General features: G+C 40.4%; 1 protein-coding gene across 3 annotated transcripts in view; it reads right to left on the bottom strand.

Moving 5' to 3' along the window:
• BMPER (BMP binding endothelial regulator) overlaps positions 1-18,413 on the bottom strand; it is a 154,295-nt gene that overhangs the window by 62,483 nt on the left and 73,399 nt on the right. For 2 of the 3 annotated variants that reach the window (XM_076330850.1, XM_076330851.1), the window contains 5 exons: positions 16,719-16,818; positions 13,271-13,380; positions 12,495-12,635; positions 10,124-10,228; positions 4,552-4,597 (listed from right to left, as the gene is read on the bottom strand). In XM_076330850.1, coding sequence (XP_076186965.1) covers positions 4,552-4,597; positions 10,124-10,228; positions 12,495-12,635; positions 13,271-13,380; positions 16,719-16,818 — 502 coding nt within the window. The remainder of the gene's footprint in view (positions 1-4,551; positions 4,598-10,123; positions 10,229-12,494; positions 12,636-13,270; positions 13,381-16,718; positions 16,819-18,413) is intronic. The other variant, XM_076330852.1, reaches the window with a different exon arrangement.

Below are 18,413 nucleotides of genomic sequence, written 5' to 3'. Positions count from 1 at the left end.
GTATGATTCATGCAGTTTGCTTAGCTCCCACCTAAGGCTCTACAGCTTACTTGCAAACTAATAATAATAGTATTTAGGTGCTAAAGTGAATACTATAGAACTCTTAGCATGCTTTCCTTGCATTTAAAATCATGCACCAAATTCATTAGAAAAGGTCATGGGGAAGGTAACTGTGGGCGAGGAGCGCCATTTTTGAAAACGCATTTATCTGTACAAAAAAGGAAGCTGAAAAAGCAACAGCAAGGAAAAGAACATTTTAGCATTCCCCGAGTTTTAACGTACTCTCATAAGGAAAGAAAAAAGTTTATGAAATCACAACCTGTTTGGGCCAATACAGAGGGATAAAAGTCTGAAAGACAACTCATTTCTAGTAAGTAGTACGCTGAGTAAAGTTAAGAACCACTTATTGAAATAACTGGTTGCCAAAAAGTACCTTTCTGCCTTCCATCCAATGCCCCCACCCCACCCCGACAGTATTTAGCCTTTCTAGAAAGGTGATATATATATATTGCTTGGTGGAGGCCAGACAGACAGTCAGCACACACATCCTGACCAGCCAGAGAGCACAAGCATATTGGCTGGGCAATTAGTGCACTTGTAGCTCCAGAGCAGCCACAGGATATATTGTCTCTAGCTGGGTTTATTATTTGTTGGGATATAAAGGAAATGGGACACAAATCCATAGGAAACCAGGCTCTGTTAGCTCTGGTGCTCATGGAATAGCTTTTTTTATTTTTTCAAGAGATCAGAGCAGTCAGTTGAAGTCCAAGATGTCCAGATGTCTGGTCACACTCTTCTGGGCTTGTCGCTAGTTAAGAGTGGCCAAGAAAAATATACTTTAAATTATAACTAAAATTGGTTTGGACACTTTCTAAGTAAGGAGAGGGAGGAAAAAATACAAGTTTACCAGTTAAAGGTGTTCTGGTTGCCCATCTATAATTCAAAAATATCTCAGCTTTTTAAAAATAAAATGAAACTTTGAATGCAATTAGCCCATATGCTGAATTAAGCCCTAAATCAAACAGAACACATTATTAACTTTTGAGAACTAGCTACAGAACACGCATAATAGAATTTCATTAGCTTTTCTTTAAAAAATGCATAGCCATAGAGTACTTTCCTCATAAATGCTGCATAGTGCAGCTTGATATAATACACATTACAAGGTGTGGTGTCAAAAACTCCACAGGAGTCTTTATGGTCTATTTCATAAATAAAATAGCTATTCCAATTTGTCCAAATACATATTTATACAGTAGACCATCACGGCTGAAACGGCTGAGGAGGTAAATCATGAACAGCATTCCAGCATGAATAAACAATTGCAGTCTTTTTGTTGATGTGTTTCTCCATGGCAAGGAAATAACACAAGAAACAGGACCAGCAGGGGCCTATGTGGTCCTTTAGTCCCACTCCCTGCTCTCACAGATACCTACCTTTTTTTTTTTCTTTGAAGAGTCATCTATTTTTTCAATATTTCTATAAAAACAAATAAAAAGGATGCAGGACCAGGTGAAAGTACCAACCTTTAACTCGTAAGGCTGGGTCCAAATGCCCTTGAGTTTGGCTCAGCTCCGCTGGTCATTTTGTCAATTAAAAAAGGCTGCAGAATGATTTGTGATGAATCAAATTTTCTGCCCGAAAAGAGGCCTTTACAGCAAAATTAATCATGTGTACTGCTAGACCTAGATGACTGCAGTCCACTTTGAAAAAACTTCATCCATAAAGCCTCACAATGACTTAGGTAAGACTGTGTTAGGATTATTGATCACGATTAAAATATATCTACATGGTTGCAGTAGGAAGCTTTCATACTGCATGCTGCAATTTCAGCAAGGGCTATCAATTCTTCTTTGTCAAGAACAAAGATTTAACCTCCACTGCAAACTCCCATCTTTGTGTGGAGTTGAGAGCAGTCTGTTAATGTTATTTGAACTCAGGTTTAGTGTTTTCTTTTTTTAATATGAAAATGACCTTGGTCTAACATAGGATTACTAATTTATGGAATTGACGTCAGTGGTGATTTTTCTAAATCAAGCCCAAAAGAGTACATTTCATTACATTTTTACAGCAGGATAAACTAAACTGTTGAATTTTCCACTGGTATGACCACTGTGTTTAATTAGTGATAACTGTACACCAGCCATGGAGCTTAAACAGCAACATGCCAAAACTAACCGTAGTTAACTTCGGCAACAGTAGACAAAAGAGACTCTCCAGCCCTTTAGGAGACGAGGTACTTTTTCTCTCTGCAACAAACTGCTTTGAAAAATTATCCTTTGATTATTTTTTTTTTTTCAGTTTAAAGTGTATCCTTTAACAACATGACTGTTTTTGACCCACTTCATAGCAATTGGCTGCATTTAAACTGTACTCAAAGCTCTCCTGTGTACAGTATGTTCTTGTACCTCCTATGTTGTTTTTACATTGGAAAATTAATATCTGCTGGACCGCCAGAAATGTCTGGTGTGTTAATATGTGGAGAGAGACTCAACATGAGTGGGTGGGTGAGGGAAAGGGCTGTGCATGTACATCTTATCTCATCAGAAACTGGATGAATTAGCAAAGTTTCTAATTACTATCTGAGATAGTGATCATCACCGAAATCCTTATGATTTTGCCTTTTGCCTGTCTTATGTCGTGATGAGATTTACAGCACTTCTGGTGCAAAGGTGGAATTAGTTCCTTGTAAATGGCAACTGTTAAAACACTAATGGCTACCACTGCTGTATGATAGTGGGTATTTAAGCTCTTTGATTACATTACCTGATAAAAGCTGGGAACAGCCTTTAATCATAAAAGCTTAGAATCAGCTCAGCATCATCTCTCCTCCAAATACTAAATGGGTCCATAGAGAGACACGTCTCCAAAAAAAGGTCCCCTCTGTTTCATGTGCAACAGAGGAGCATGCCACTGCGGGACACTGCAATGAGCCTCCCAGCCTCACGTACAGCCAGTGCAATGCAGACAGGACCCATAAGAAGAGGCTAAGGGAATAAGGTTGTTTATCCTGAAAGCTTCCGGGAGACCCAAGAGCTGTCTGCCAGTACCTAGAAAGAGGTTACTCGGAAGATGGAGCCAGGCTCTTTACAGAGCTGCATGGCAGGAAGACAAGCAACAATGGTCTGCCCTTAATTTCACGTCTTATAGTTGTGACCATTATATCATCAAGTTCTGACTTTTTAGGTAACCTAGTTCCTAGATGAGTTATTTTTACTTTGAAGAAATCTATTTTTTGCCTCCTTCTCCCATGAAACAATTATCACAAGTCGTCATTCTCTGGCAGCATTTCTGAAGGAGTCACTGTACTGTCTTCTTTTTAACCCCTTTTTTTTTTAACCCCTTACAGTAGAGGGTCTCCAGTGCTTTGAGGGAATGGCTGGCCCAGTTATTTTCCTCCCCTCTCATGTTACAAAAGAACACATGAGAAAGGTTAAATGAGACTGAAACATAAGAACAGAGGCAAAATAGAGATTGATAAATTCATGACACTAATGATGCTAATGCATGCTCAGTATTATTTCAAGTGTTTCTGAGGTTGCCACTTATATTTAATTTCATTTTGATACTGAAGACTTGCAAACTAGATTTATTTTATCACAAATTACATGTTTCAAAATAATTGAGCCGCAGAGTGGAAAAACAGGTATTTAGCATTTGGAATTTGTGCAATCCAAGAGCACACAGAATTGAGTTGATCACCAAAACCAATTTGATTTTAGACAAAAGAATAGGAAACACTCTCCTTAAAAACCTGTTCCTTTTTTCAGAAGCCTTCCTATAAATCATAAAACCCCATTTTAGCAGTCTGTCCCTATTTGGTAAAATACTTAAACATGTCCTAAAGGAAATACATAATTGTATCCTGTTAACTTCAGTGAAGACAGGTCTCCCTGTTGACTTAAATAGGACAAGCTTAAAGATAAGTATTCATGTAAGTGCTTTGCTGACTAGGAGAGAACACAAGTGATATCATAAGATGATTATTCCTGAAGTGAAGAGTAAAGGGATAAAAAGGTGATGGTTGAGCTAAACATCATACAGACAGAAGGATAGCTTTCTATTGTACTTTCCACTGCTGCCCCAGACTGTGTCTCAGATTTCTGCACACCTTTTTTTAACTCTCACAAATCATCTGCAAAGGTGTTGGATTATATATACACATAGCTGGGCTGTTATTTGTATATTTAAAATACTTTATATTTGTTATTTACAAATATAAAAGGTACCCAGTCCTAAAAGTAACAATTCTATTCGTTTGCTTATTTTATTACCTACAAATTTCACAGACCAACTATATCCTTCAAAAAGCAGCACCTCAGATTTGACAAAAATAGTGTCATTTGGAAAAAATAAAATAAAATAAAAATAAAATACCCAGGCATTTTATTTTAAATTTACAGATTCATAGGAGGCAAAATCTGTGGCCAGCAATAATCTCCTGCCCTTTAGCCACCTCTAAAAAGAAGGCAGAAAAGCAAACATACTTCTACTATATTTATTTTCTCTGAAAGAATAAAAAAATTCAAAGAATGTGAAGAAAGAACTTACTTTCAGTGCAAATAGGACAGCATCCTTTTCTGTTCAGGATTTTACCCTAATTGGGAGAAAGACAGGCTGATTTAATGAAAGAGGTTTTGGAGCAATGACTGTGTTATGTTGTAAGGCTGGATAAGCCTTTGAAAATAGTTCAAGTTGTGTTTGAACTCAATGCCCTGGTTACAGCTTCAAATATCAGGTGCTAAAAACAGACAGAACTATTCAAAGAGCTTCCTGGCAGTCTTATAAGAAATGAAATACTAAAAGGGTTCTCTGTTACCACTTTTCTCTTCAGACAGAGTGTGAGAGAGTTTTGGACTCTCGCATTCACGGATATCTAAAGCAGACTTAGTCATTGGGTTAACAAGATTGTTACCTTTTCCCCCACCTCCCAAAATACATACGATACATTTCCTATGCACACCCTTTTAGTTGCCACACAGAGGCAATCTGCCCCACCCCCACCCCCACGTTCCCCCCCAAATCATTCACTTTTCCTACAAAAATGAAGGAAGGAAGGAAGGAGGCACTGGTAGAGATCTAGTTTGGCCAGATTTCTTTCATGGCTAAATCTTGTGGTGTATCTCACCAAATCATATTACCAATCATGGACCAATCTCCCCAGTGAAGTAAATGGGCATGCATCCAAGGATGTGCAACATCTAAAAGCAAACAATTTGGTCTAGTCATAGTAATCTGGACAAAGTCATAGCAATATGGACAAACGGTTCAAGCCTTTATTTACCACTCTGCCCAGGTCAATTTTATTTATGGCTGTGTCTTATACAAGGCTAGCTAGAAGCAGGAGGCCTGCCTCTGTGTACATACATTCATGCTCTTTTTCAGTCTTCATTGAATTAAAAGATGTTCTATCTGATTTTACATGAATTCCCTAAAGCTAACTGTCAAGCTAGAGTATAAGCCTGGAAAAATTCAGACTAAACGATGTGTTTTTCCAAGTGAAAACTGGCGTGGGTTATAACAGAACTTATGGTGATACTGGAGCTCACCCGCATTCTCATACAGGGAAGGAAGAGGCATATGGAGCTGTACTGCTCCCCAGCACTGACCCTTTGCTCCAACAGTAGTTGAACACAGAGAAAGTCCCCTTTGTGGGACCACTGCTTCTGTTCCCTGCCAAGCAGGTGAGCAAGGAGAGGCCAGCTAGAGTGAGCAAATGGAGCTGTGCTATTCTGCCCATTCAACATACTCAACAGTGCAGAAAACCTCATGAAAACAGACAAGGAATAGGTGGCGGGTCTATGTAGAGAGCGGGGAAGTGGGCACAGGCAGCAAGCCCTATTGCTGTCTGCCTTGCTTTCTGCCTATAGCGCTGCCAAACTTTGACAACGTGCATGGGGAGAAATGAACTCCAAGTATCTGCTGGCAGACTGAAGTGGAGCATGCTCCACCCTGCTCATGCTTGATGTACCCAGATGGCATGAATGAGAGCTTGGTGATGACTGCGCTTGGGCTCATCATCCGCAGGGCATAAAAGTTCAGTGCAAGCTTGTCTTTGAATGTGCAACTGCACATGAACAGACCTGAGGCACATCTGGACTTGAGAAAAGGGCTGGATCAGTTTCACTGGCAGTGTGGGCAATGCTTAGATGTTTGTCTGACCACCAGGCCCCAGAGCAAAGAGAATAGCTGAGGACCAGGCTGCAACAGGGAGACCTACCAAGCACCTGCTAGGACAAAACCCCTTAAAGGAGGAACCGTTCAAACTGCACAGAAATAGGGAGCTGGGCAACACTTATTTGTATGAACGGAAGACGTGCAGCTGAATGCCACACACTGCACTGCACAGCTTTACCTCTCCATTTCAATAAAAGAGTTGAAATCATCAGCCGAGCTGGAAGTGGCAAGAATTCAAGTGAAATTGGAATCTCCAAGGCAGCCTGCTGAGGCTGGTTACTTGAGCCACCATGTTGGCCCGAGATCCTGTTTTTGTCTTGTAGAATAAGGAAACCCATTATTGCTAACATGTGCTGCAAGAGTTCGTTAGCATTGAGGGTTCCCTTAGGAGTGGGATAAGTGATGTGATCCCATTTTTCCCTATGAATATTTATAAGCAGACCACATTTGAGTCTATTTATTTTCTGGGATTTTTCTTCTTTTTTATGAGGTTTTCAATTTTATGTCTGAGGTTTTTATTTTCTATTTTTTTAAGGCAAGAGTAATTGCGGGGGGAAGGGGGTTGTTTGGTTGTGCAATAGCAACAGCTGTTGTTTTTTTGTGCCTCATTTGGCACTAGAGTAAAAACAGCAACTTTTTGTTTGTAATAATAACAGATGTGTATAACATTAAATGCAGTCTGTGCTAGACATGGGAGAACGTGTTCTGAATAAATTTTCAACTCACTTGAAGTTCACGGGTTCAAAATTTACCCACAGAATCGAACTCTGCAAATGTCTTCACATGCCATGAATTTAATTCTATTAACTTTTGCACAGCCTTGGAGCTCAGAAAAGGCTGTATGCTGTAAAATTCACCAGGCTGTCCTCTAGCAGTACAAAAAGAGACATGTCCATGACCACTGACCATTATCACAGGCTTACATTGTTAGTGGGGAATGCAAAGGCAAAACGAGAGGAGGCGAGATGGAAAATGATAAGGATGGGCAGTCGGAAAGGAGATGGCACAAGGCAAGAAAGAGGCTGGAGCAGGGCTAGGGCAAGTGAATAGCAAATTAGGTAAGAAAAGGTCTAAAGGATTTCTGAAACTCAGTCTTGCCAAGTTTTGAGATTACTCCCTTTCTATAAAGCATTTAAGCATGTGTTTAAGCACACATGGAGGACCTACTAACTTCAGCAGGACTGGACACATGCTTAATAGTTTTGCTGGATGGGGGCCAGCATGTACCACACCTTGCAGGCTGACACTCCAGGTAACTGAGAGAGGGAGTATCTATGTGGAGTCAGCGGTCAGAAAGTAAGAAACAGAAACCACAAGCCACAAGGCTCACTAGAAGCCCAAGGAGGACTGATTTTACTATAAATATGACAGGAGGGATTGAATTTGCGAGATGTATTGCCTCCCCTGCAGATGAAAAGAATCTAAGAAAGACACTTCCTGTAATTACTGATACAGGATTAAATGCTCCAAAAAGAAAGAATAAAAGAAAGAGAAAAATGTGCCTAACCTTATGAAGAAAATGAAAGAAATGGCAGAAACAGTCTTCAAAAATATGTCAGCTTGCCACCAACGCATTGAATAATACAAATGGTTGCACGGTATTGGAAAGTTCTGCGGAATTACCACTTTGAAACCCATTCTTTCAAGAAATAATTGGCCAAAATCTATGTTGATAAATTAAATAATATTCCATCACCAAAAAACCCCACAACATCATGCAAAGAGTATTAAGGCTGCATGGTAAAGCATTAAAGTCAAGGAATAATATTGTTAAGTTCTTTGTGAATCTTCAATCCTCTCACACTCAGTTGTGTGTACCATAACAGTTTTAATGAGATAATTTTATGTGGCCTGACACCCTAAGGGACAGTAAACAGCATTTTATTCCACAGCAGTCTTCAACAGTCAGTAGAGACTGCTTACAGCCAGAAATATTGTGAAGAGAGAAAAGAAATGGAGTTCACACTCCTACGGTTTGCAGAGACAGCAGCATAACTCTATGCATGATATCCAGACTTTCAGTATCAGAATCACTAATATATCTTTATCTTGAATAATGTGGTGTGTTTAATTAATGTTTATAGATTTGTGACAGAATATCTCATCAAAGAGAGTGGAGCACACATGAAAAGTAAAAGATTTAAATCCATTAGCATACATTATTTGCTTTAAAATTACTTGGTACCCACTTGGAATAGGAAAATAAATCTCACTCTAGAGTTTACATTCTTTCTCCTACTTGTCCTTCCAGTTTAGCTTTGAAGAGCAGAAATGTAATGTGTACCTGTGGAGGAGGGTGGGTTTGCATGCAACTTGCTGTAGACTCCAATTTAAGGCACAGAGCAGGCTGACTGGTTAGATACTGGAGGGAACGGTGCTGCAGGGTTACAAAGCTGGTCTTTTCAGTCCTAAGGAACTGGACCTTGTCTGAGGACTCAACTCGGAGGTCCAGGGCAGTTTAGGACTTCACATTAACCTTGGAGCAGATCGTGTAGCAGTGCTAAACGAATTTGTCAGTCATTCATTTATGCTGCCGGAGGACTGCGGATGGTAAATTTTTACCCACCACTATTTTCATTTTAGAAGCCACTTCAACTGATCATCTCAATGCTCAAATTTATATATCGGTACTGCTGAAGTGGTGTATTTCACTTAAGATCTATATTAAGCCAAATTAGTTATATGATCTCAGAAGCATCTTAAACGTTTGAAATGCATCAGCACAGGGAAAATATAAATGAGATGCAGTGTGTGCCAGGTTCTCGGCCAACAAAGAATTTGAAGAGACCTGAAGGGTCCAAGCTCTCACCTCCTGCTTATACTGTGAATGGCCTGAACAAACCTGATTGCCATGAGCCACATCAGGTTCCCAGAAGAGCAGCTCCATTTGTTCACACTTCCTAAGATGTATGCAACATCTCACATGAGGCCCATTAACAGGAGAACTGCCCTCGCAGTGAGTGCCAGAGTGACAGGAAAAGGATGTCCCCTCTACTAAGGATGCAAGCATCGCACTTGCAGCCCACTGGCACAGCAGAACAGGGAGCGCCAAGGTACAGGCTCTGTATTCTACCACCACTTCTGGCTGTCAAAAGTTCACACATATAAAATTTTACAAACTAGAGTTTGTCATTTAAAATTTTATACCTAGGTGTCTGTGACTCATATTTTCTCCACTGGCTTCCAGGATGGAGAAGGAAACACTGAGAAGGTGTAATGCTAACGACTTGGCTCTCTCTTCTGCAGTTCTGTTCAAAGATCTGCCCCTACATGAGGTGCTATTTAGAGCTCCCTCTTCTGAAAGCTTGAGCCATTAAAACAAAATAATTTGTCAGTGACAGAAATCCAGGAAACAAAGGCTGACTTTAGCTCAAGGTTTCAAGTTATGCTAATTTTTGAAGCAATTAAGTGAAGTTACAATTACACCACTCTGCGTTCACCTCAGACTTTCAAATAAAAAAATACTCAGGCTGCAACCTTAGAGAAAGCAGCATGGCTTGATTGAAATAATTTGCTTTGTTTTGTCTAATTCACATTTTCAAGCAAGTATTAAGCCTCATATGCACTGAGAAATGCAAGTACAACAACCTCCTGTGGCTTGCCTTAACAATATGCATGCTCTTGAAATATTAACATAGTCATCTCACCACTCTATAAAGCTATTAAATATACGTGAAAGATGTTCCAGTGCAGATACTTGGGACAGAGAAAGTTAAAGGGACAAAGAGAAAAGTAGCACAGAGTCTTCAGAACAAGGACAGAGGCGGGAAGCCCATATTCAGGGTAGCAGTAGCACACTTGGGGAACGCCAGCCTAAAATAACACGCCAGAGGATCCCTTCTTTCCAATCTGCATGCCCCACTGCCATGCACACACTTCCAAGAAACGCTGAAGATAATGGTGGAGGAAAAAAGAGAAGAAAGTTCTGTTCTTTTAAAAAACTCACATGAGGACAGCTGCTGACTGGAATGCACTGTTTCTTGCGACACTCTGTCTTGCCTTTCACACAAGCACAGATGGTGCAGTTCACAGAGGACCACATCTCTCCATCCTGCAAGAGGCAACATGATATAGTATCAGCTGGGGTGGCAACAGGAAGCTATTTCAGCAATGTATCATTGCACAAGAAAGGATGACTTTCCCTGTTGGCATTGTGTCATTGTTTAGTCTAAATTATTTTGAGGTGTCTGTCCATGTCCAGTCGGATTAAAGACAAAGATCAAATTCAGCAGGGTTTTCTTCCCTTTGGCCCTCTAGGTCAGAAATTCATTTTGCCAAGGCTAACAAATCACATTTGCATTTTTCACCAGTGTCCCGATTATTTGCATTGTTTTCTCTCCAGTATGTCTGAGATGTGATCACACCTACCACAAATTTTCGTTTAAGCTCGCATAATTAGAAAAACCTGATTCACTGGGTTGAGTGACATCTTTAAGTTGTTGCACGTGAAAGTATTTGATTAAGATGTCAGCATATAGTGAATTTATTCCCAGATGCAGCATCATTTTGACTTAGGGCAGGAATGGTCGAATAATGAATTCTAATTTAGATTACTTACAGCACTTTCACAGATACTTGATCTGCTAAACATCTGAAAATGTTTAGAAGAGATACAGTGCTAAACTTCTCAAATGCAAAGCAGGTAAGACAGTCTATGTATGGCTCTTAAAGTATTAGGTGCAGAGCAAAATATGCCTCATGGTCTTGTCCCCACTTACTTGGGAAGGATTGCTTGTGGAACTGCCCTGGCTCCTTTTTACATAGTGTTGCATTTGCCAAGTGTGGTTCCTAAAACATTCTGTCTCACCCACTTACAGTCTTGTGCTAGCCCACTTAGAGCCAAAATGTGCATGTTTTCTGTTTACAGGGCTGCTGTGAAGGAAGGGTGAGGATAGACCTGACAGGAACAGGCAGTCCAACCAGACAGCTGTGAACAATTATGTGCCCACCTCAACATGATGTTCTGACCAGAGAGAAAAACAGACTAAATCTGAAATGCCAAGGAGCCTAAATTATTCAGTGCAGCATGCTTGGTTAAAGGCTGTCTCTCCCCTATCTATTGTTTCCAGGCCATGTTACGATTGCCTGGTGTTCCTGATGCAGCACATGTTCTTGTGGGCCTCTAATGACCGCTCTCCAAGCATCTTCTAAGGTACCAGAATATATCACAGCTGACTGCATGCAGCTACCCTGATTTTTTGTCTCTCAGCTGTTTTTGCACAGGAGTGCAAAAACACATTCACTGTGCCCATTCTACCTGTGTAAGACCATTAACTTCAACAGAGCAATGCTGGATTTACCTTTTTGCACACGAGGCCAGAAATGGGTGTACTGTCTCGTTATTTTTTCTTACTCCATATAATACTTAGTAATATAATAAAATCTTCACAAGAAGCAGAATATTTTAGTTGGGTGCCTAAGAAGCAAGCATTTGTTCCTGAAGCACAATAGCACCAGTGTGAAAGTGCCAATCAGATGGAGTATAGTCTCAGCGTACAGTAGGTTCACATGTAATTTCCAGAATAAACACTTCAGCTATGTACACAAAAGATGGAATAAATGGGAAGCAATTCTGGCTGAGCAAACCAAGTATTCACAAAGGATTTAACATTTGATCTGATTCAAGGGTCTCTTAATTCACAGATGGCCCATTAGGTGACAGAATCTTTTTCTGACACAGTGTGAAAAAAGCCGCACCACTTGGAAAAACAAACAGGGTCTCAGCAATAGCAGAAGTGTTCTGCAGGGAATCCCTTGTGATTTGAAAACATTGGGTGAGAGTGCAGTAGGTACAGTTATTACATGGCTATCCCAATGTAAGATGTCAGGGGTGCTGTCCTTAGCAGAGATGTGAAATGTGGTAAATCAAGATGAGTAACTTTCAGTCAAGACGAACTTCGCACAGCTCCTGTTGGCTCAGCTATGGAAGAGACTCTTTGGCTCAGCAGATAAAGCCTACATACCACTCAGGGTATCTTCTCCATGAATATCAGTGTTTGTTTGGGAAAGCAGAGCATTACTATCTCTTACTAAATATGCATTATACTTGTCATGAAACAGCGGCTTGAATCTCCGCGGAGAGGGAGACGTCACATCAAGGAGGAACTAATCCTTAACTGCTGTGTATCAGCAGAATTTACACAAACTCAGAAAAAAATAGTAGATGGCAAATTTTGCAAAGCTTTGCCTCTGAGTTGTTCCATCATCAACCAGGATGGTGAGGATTCTGCTAAAAAACAAGCCACAATTTACAGTAAACTTATGCTGTTTCAGCTGTTACAATGGCATCTATTCTTGAGCCACACCTGGAACTTTACCTGGAAGATCTTATTGCCAAACTTGCACACTTTCACTTCCTCAGGAGAGATATATGAGACACACTCCTTGCAGCAGTGGTCTTTGTTTTTATCGCATTCACCAGGAAGAAAGCACCTCTTCCTACATATCACTGTTGAATCCTAGGTAAAAGAACAAAAGGAAATAATGAAATCATCACCAAGATGTTTGTGCTCCTGTGTGTCCTTACCATGACATTTCTGCTTGCTCAGTCATTGCATCCACCCAAGCTACAGCCCAACTGCTTTGAATAGGTAAGCTCAGAGAAAATAAAAATTATTTACTGGATTAAGGGAATCTTTCATGGTCTGTGAAGCTAAAGCCCAGCTTGTACTTCTGTGGGCCTGCAAAATCTTACTGATTCGGTGACACTTTCATTTTCTGTGCGTAGGTGCAAAAGTGCAAGTGCTCACAGTCATGTTAGAGGAACTAAAAAAAAACCACTGCCCTTCAGCAGACGTGTTAATTCACCATGTAGAAAATCCTCTTCCACTGTAACGCAAACTTAAAGAGGATCACATAATCTGAGTAACTTCATTTTGCATCACACAGAGTCAGGCATCATGTCTCAGCTGAGGCAGTCAGTAACTTTTTAAACTTTCCTAGCACAACTGCAAGTGCTCTTCAGATCAGATTCTCGGGGACCACACAAGATGCCAAAGAAGAACACTATCAGGGCTTACAGTTCCACAGCCCTACAAATTACTGCTAAGTCAGACAACCAGCAGCACACAATACCAAAGCACTGTGGACTTACCTTGCATGTACACATTGTGCAGTTGTCATAAATAAATGAGGACCCATTATCATACACGTTGCTGTGAAAGAGGCAGCTTCCAAATGGGAGGTCAAACACTTTCCTCTGTCCTGAATATAAATAAACAGTAATAGAAACAGAATGTGGTTGAAAAGATGCCATATTGTCAACAAAAATAGTAGGACTTATTGTCACCAGACCAAATTCATGTGCAATGTGTCATTTGCTATGTGTTTCCATTTTAGTGTGAAAAAAATACGTACTTTTAACAGTTCACTGTTCTTCTAGCACACATTCATCTGTACAAATTCTACCATGGGAGGGAATATAAATATGATTTATGGCATGTTTATATTGGAAAAATCTTTCTTCTCCTTCTCATCATGAAGTGCCCAGTGCAGCTAAAGGAATAAAAAGTAACCACTGCAAACTCCTAGGGTAGGTGCACTTAAACTAGTTTAAACAGTCTTTAACTTAATGCAATAACTTATCAAATAAAGCAGCCTTAACTGGTTTTAGCATATCTACCTCAGGGGTTCACAGCAGTCAAACTAAATCAACTCAGTGACACTGATGCAAAAAAACCATAGGTGTTGTCCGGTCTCATTAAGAAAGTTTGGTGTACCATGTTCACACAAGGTTGCAAGAAATACAGGCATTTGCATTGTTTATGAGCAGAATGAGGGCAACACAAGATATTTAGTTTCCATAACCCATAAAATATTTGGGTTTCATGAGAGTGAGTCAAGGTTTAGAGCACTATACAGGGAAGGCAGAGTCAGTATCAAATCCTTCCTGAAGTCCTGCAATCCTGCAAGCACTTTCAGATCCAAGTTGCAACACACTTTGCGGTTCTGCAAGCTTCTCTTATTCTTCAGCTTCTTTCCTAGTAGGTTATTTTAAACAAGTGACCATTATGATACATAAACATGAGCTCTTTACAAAAACTCACATGAAATCACTATCTTATCTTCCTGGTTTTGAATACCTTCCCCTGTCTACTTTTGGTGGCAGCCAACTAATAAGTTCTTTTATGAGTGGCTGCCAGTCTCCCAGCTTATAATTTCTGAGGTCTGATGTTAAATAGGCATCAATTCTGAGGTAGGGAATGGCCACTATAAGTATACACAAGAGGTTACTAAGTACTAGGCCAATACTTTAGCTCTCAAATCACCAGGTCTTGGCACACCATAATTCCTTCCCTTTTCAATAATTCTTGATAAATGTAGAACAGGTTAAAAGAAAAAGGTTCCATTTTCCTCTGAGATATAAGAGAACAAAAGGATAAGCACACAGCAAAATCCACTGGATTAGCCTTGAGTTTTTACAAAGCTAATGTTAAAATAACTATTAAACAAAAGTTAAGAAATAATTGCTATTGTTCCATTAGACACAATTTGAATGTCTCTCTCTTGCAAATTAGTTACCTTGGACTAATCTGTGCTTGCATAACCAGCCTTCCTTTTACTGAATGTGCGTCTTTCTGAAAATGCTTAATTTCTCTTGCAGGACTGACATACAAAATCAGCTGAGGATGCTCAGTAGCCCTAAAAGGAACTGCTCTACATCCATGCACCACTTATGGGCAAAGCCTAGCTATAGTCCCGCCTGTAACAACTCTTCTACTGCTCTATGTGGGGCCAGGACTTCAATCGCATAACTTACGTCAACAAGTGAACAAAAGTCTGGTTCTCTCTCACACCCTCTTTCCATGCCTTGCAAACCACCCAGCGCAATTCCGGGTGGCCAACCCAGTTCAGATAGTTGGTAAAAAACCACTGACAAAGGAGCTACCACTTTAAAAGATGTGGTGGTGAAGATATTGGCTTAATGGTCAGCTTTGCTGGCTCATAACCACTACTTAAACTAATAATTCAAGTCCCAGCAGAGTCCACTGCATTCTTCTAAGCTATATACGCTGAGTATCAGGAATTCAACTGCAGGGAGGTCCTCCACATGATACTTTAAAAACCATGCCTCAGCATCCCTGAAAACATTTCTCTTTCTCGACTGTCATGCAGTGTGCTACACATCCCTTGGCTCTACCTCCGCTCCAAAACTTTCAACACGTCCCTGCGAATAGACATTATCTATTCACAGGTATATGACATGCTTTAGAGCAAAGACCACATAAAATGAAAATCATTATTATTAGTGAACTCATTTACAGACATTTCTAAGGGGGAAAAAAGAATCTGTAGAAAAATCCCCATGCAGTCAAAAAATAAAGCTGGGTTTTGAATGCCTAGATCAAGGAGGGGAAGGTGCAGTTGGGAAAAGCATGGGGTGGAGAGGACAAGGGGAGTTTACAGAAGGAAGGGAAAAATGTCCTCAGCCAAAATAGAAGCTCTGCATTTGGACTGTTCTCCTCTCCATTTCATTCCTCTACTGTATTACTCTCTAGTACTGCGGTTAAATGTTCCAGGCAGATATTTATTTGTAGCACTTCTCAATTAGCGAATAAATAAATAAATAAACACAGGTTTGTTTCAAGCAGTCAAAATTGTTAAGTATTATGAGAAGCTGGAACTCTCTGTGGCTTGCTGCCTCCAAGGTCAGACCTCTCTGTACCCCTAACCTATCCCTGGAAACAGACTTTGGATAGTAGTAAAGATATGGTCAAAATGACAAAAAGTTTCTGTTGAAGAACTGGGAGTTATCAACTGAACATTTTCCAAACCTAGTTATAACCTCATAGACCAAATTAAAGCTAATTTACTTGGTAGGATGTAAGTGCTCCTTGTTCATGAAATAGAGGGACACATGCTGAGGAACGTTAACCTGTGGGATCTGTGGACATGGTAAGAGCAAAATAAGGACTCTCAAAAGTCACTGCCTTCCTTGGCATGACTTGGAAGAACTAGCCCTTCTTAGAGGCCTCTGACTTACTCCTTTAAAATGTGTTGGAAAGACGTAATTGAAAATATTCCTGGCTGGAACTGTGATTCCACCTTAAGGCAACCATGAGGCAGACTCCTGGGTCCCTGGCCTCTCTGACAACAGCTTCTAAGAATGCAATTTCAGTCCAGAAGTTTCCTCTGACCTGCATTTCCTCAAAATCAAGACTGCAAATGCACACTTGAATAAAAATATGAGAGGGTGAGGACTTTTTCTTGTGGCAAATTCCAGTGAAACATTTCCTCCCGCCTCAACCTCCTTTGTAAAACGTGTAATGAAGGTGGGAAACATCTCTATATTTGTCTCTCTAAGCAATCCAACTGGTCTATGCTCAAATGCTCTTCTGCAGCTGCTTGCTTAGTACCACCCACCACAACCCTACACACTGACCCTGAGTACCTGTTTAAACCTGTAGATTATAAACTCTACTGAGCAATACTGTCTCTTCCACTTCCCAGAATTTATCAGTATTGAGAAATACCAGTATAAAAGATGCTACGCAGAAACATATCATATTAATTACAAAATTCCCAGGAAAAAAACCACTCACCTAAGCATTTGGGGCAACACTGTCCAGCAGGAATGTGGCTGAGGTGCTGGGGACATGAGAGAATAGGGCAGACTTCTTGGATGCACTGTGTCCTGCCACCCTGAAGGAAAATAGGCTCAGTTAGAAAAAAAATAAAGCAAAATGTCAAGTAGACATGCACACACCCACACAGACTGGTAACAAGTCTTGAAAAGCCTTAGCCAAAGCAGTATTTGCCAACAGAAATTTCTGCTTGCATCAGGCAAACAAGGAACGTGTACAACTGTCCTTCAACACTTTCTATATTGCTTGCAGAGACCTTGGATTATTCATATTTTTTCATTCTCTCAAGCAATGAATGTAATAGTTGAAGAAACAGTGTCTCTCTATCTTATTTCTTAGTGTGGATGTGAGAAAACCAGGGAGAATAAAATCATTATCCATGAACCTTTACGGATGTTCAAAAAAGTTATTGAGCAATTTTTTACATTATTCTTCACCTCCTGTGCTGTGCCCTTCTAGGCTTGTCTGGGACAGGGATTAAGTGCTGAAGCAAGATGAGAGCAGGTGTTCTTCCACTATGTCTGTGACCTCAGAAACCAAATAAGCCAAAATCACTTAAGAAAGCACATTCTTGTTAGCCTCCAAGTCCAACTATGCAAACACAGAAGGTCTGCTTTCTTCAGAGGACTGAAAACCAAGAGGGTATATGAAATTTTGATAATGAATGTGGCAAAAAAAAAAGAAAAAAATAAGCGACCTGGACTGGGTATATTCTGGTATATCAACGAATATCAGAAACAGAGAGAGGCAAAAAGCACAGGAAAGACGAAAGCATAGAATATATGTCTAAGATTAAGTCAGTCAAAAGAGATCTTTGTTCTCATTCTGCTCTGTTGCCTGATTACTTCACTGTGCTTATACAATACTGTGGGACCCTCTACCAATATGTGCTCCATACTCTCATGAGAGGTCCAGGTTGTTAAACTTTAAAAATCAGTCCAGCTATGGCTTAGCAAGAGAAGTCAGCCCTTTTCATCTAACTGCCCTGCCTTATTTATCACTCAGAGCTGCAGGCTCATCCCAACAATAAGCTTTGTGTTCCTGGATGCTGTGATGGAAGACATATGAACAGTCTCCTCCCACCTACACGCCGGATGCCTCTCGGGGCTCCTTGGGGAAAGATGGAAAAAGCTGTTCATTTTGAAGTGCTCTGTGCCTGAAATGATGGTATGCCATTCCACTCCTAATGGCCTCAGTGAATCATGTAAAAAGCTTTTACATACGGGCAGACCCACATATACACTATTATGCAGAAAATAACGTACTGACTGTACCCCCATTCTATAATAAGTTTTCAGGCACTGAAGTCTACGTGTCCCATGGGGCCACCAAAGCATCCTGAATGCACATGGCTAACGACTGCTCGTAATTCTTTCACTGCAGCATGCAGGAACACAGAGTTTATTGTAGGCTGAGATGACTGCTCTAAATTAAGGGTCAGACCAGAAACTTGACAAAACGAAATGAATTCTTCACTGATGTTCCTTACGATGCTCAGGGAATAGCTCTGTGAGAAGAGACACAGGTGCAGAACGAAAGAGAAAATACCAAAGAAGGGCTCTCTGAAGCAGTGCTGTCATTCAGCCCAGGGAAAAAGGCTAAGAGAAGACAAAGTTCAAACTTTGGAGACAATTCAGCAAATGGGAAAATAGG

This window comes from Aptenodytes patagonicus, chromosome 2, assembly GCF_965638725.1.
Source record: "Aptenodytes patagonicus chromosome 2, bAptPat1.pri.cur, whole genome shotgun sequence".
Classification (NCBI taxonomy): domain Eukaryota; kingdom Metazoa; phylum Chordata; class Aves; order Sphenisciformes; family Spheniscidae; genus Aptenodytes; species Aptenodytes patagonicus.
This window is presented reverse-complemented; position numbering and strand designations above follow the sequence as displayed.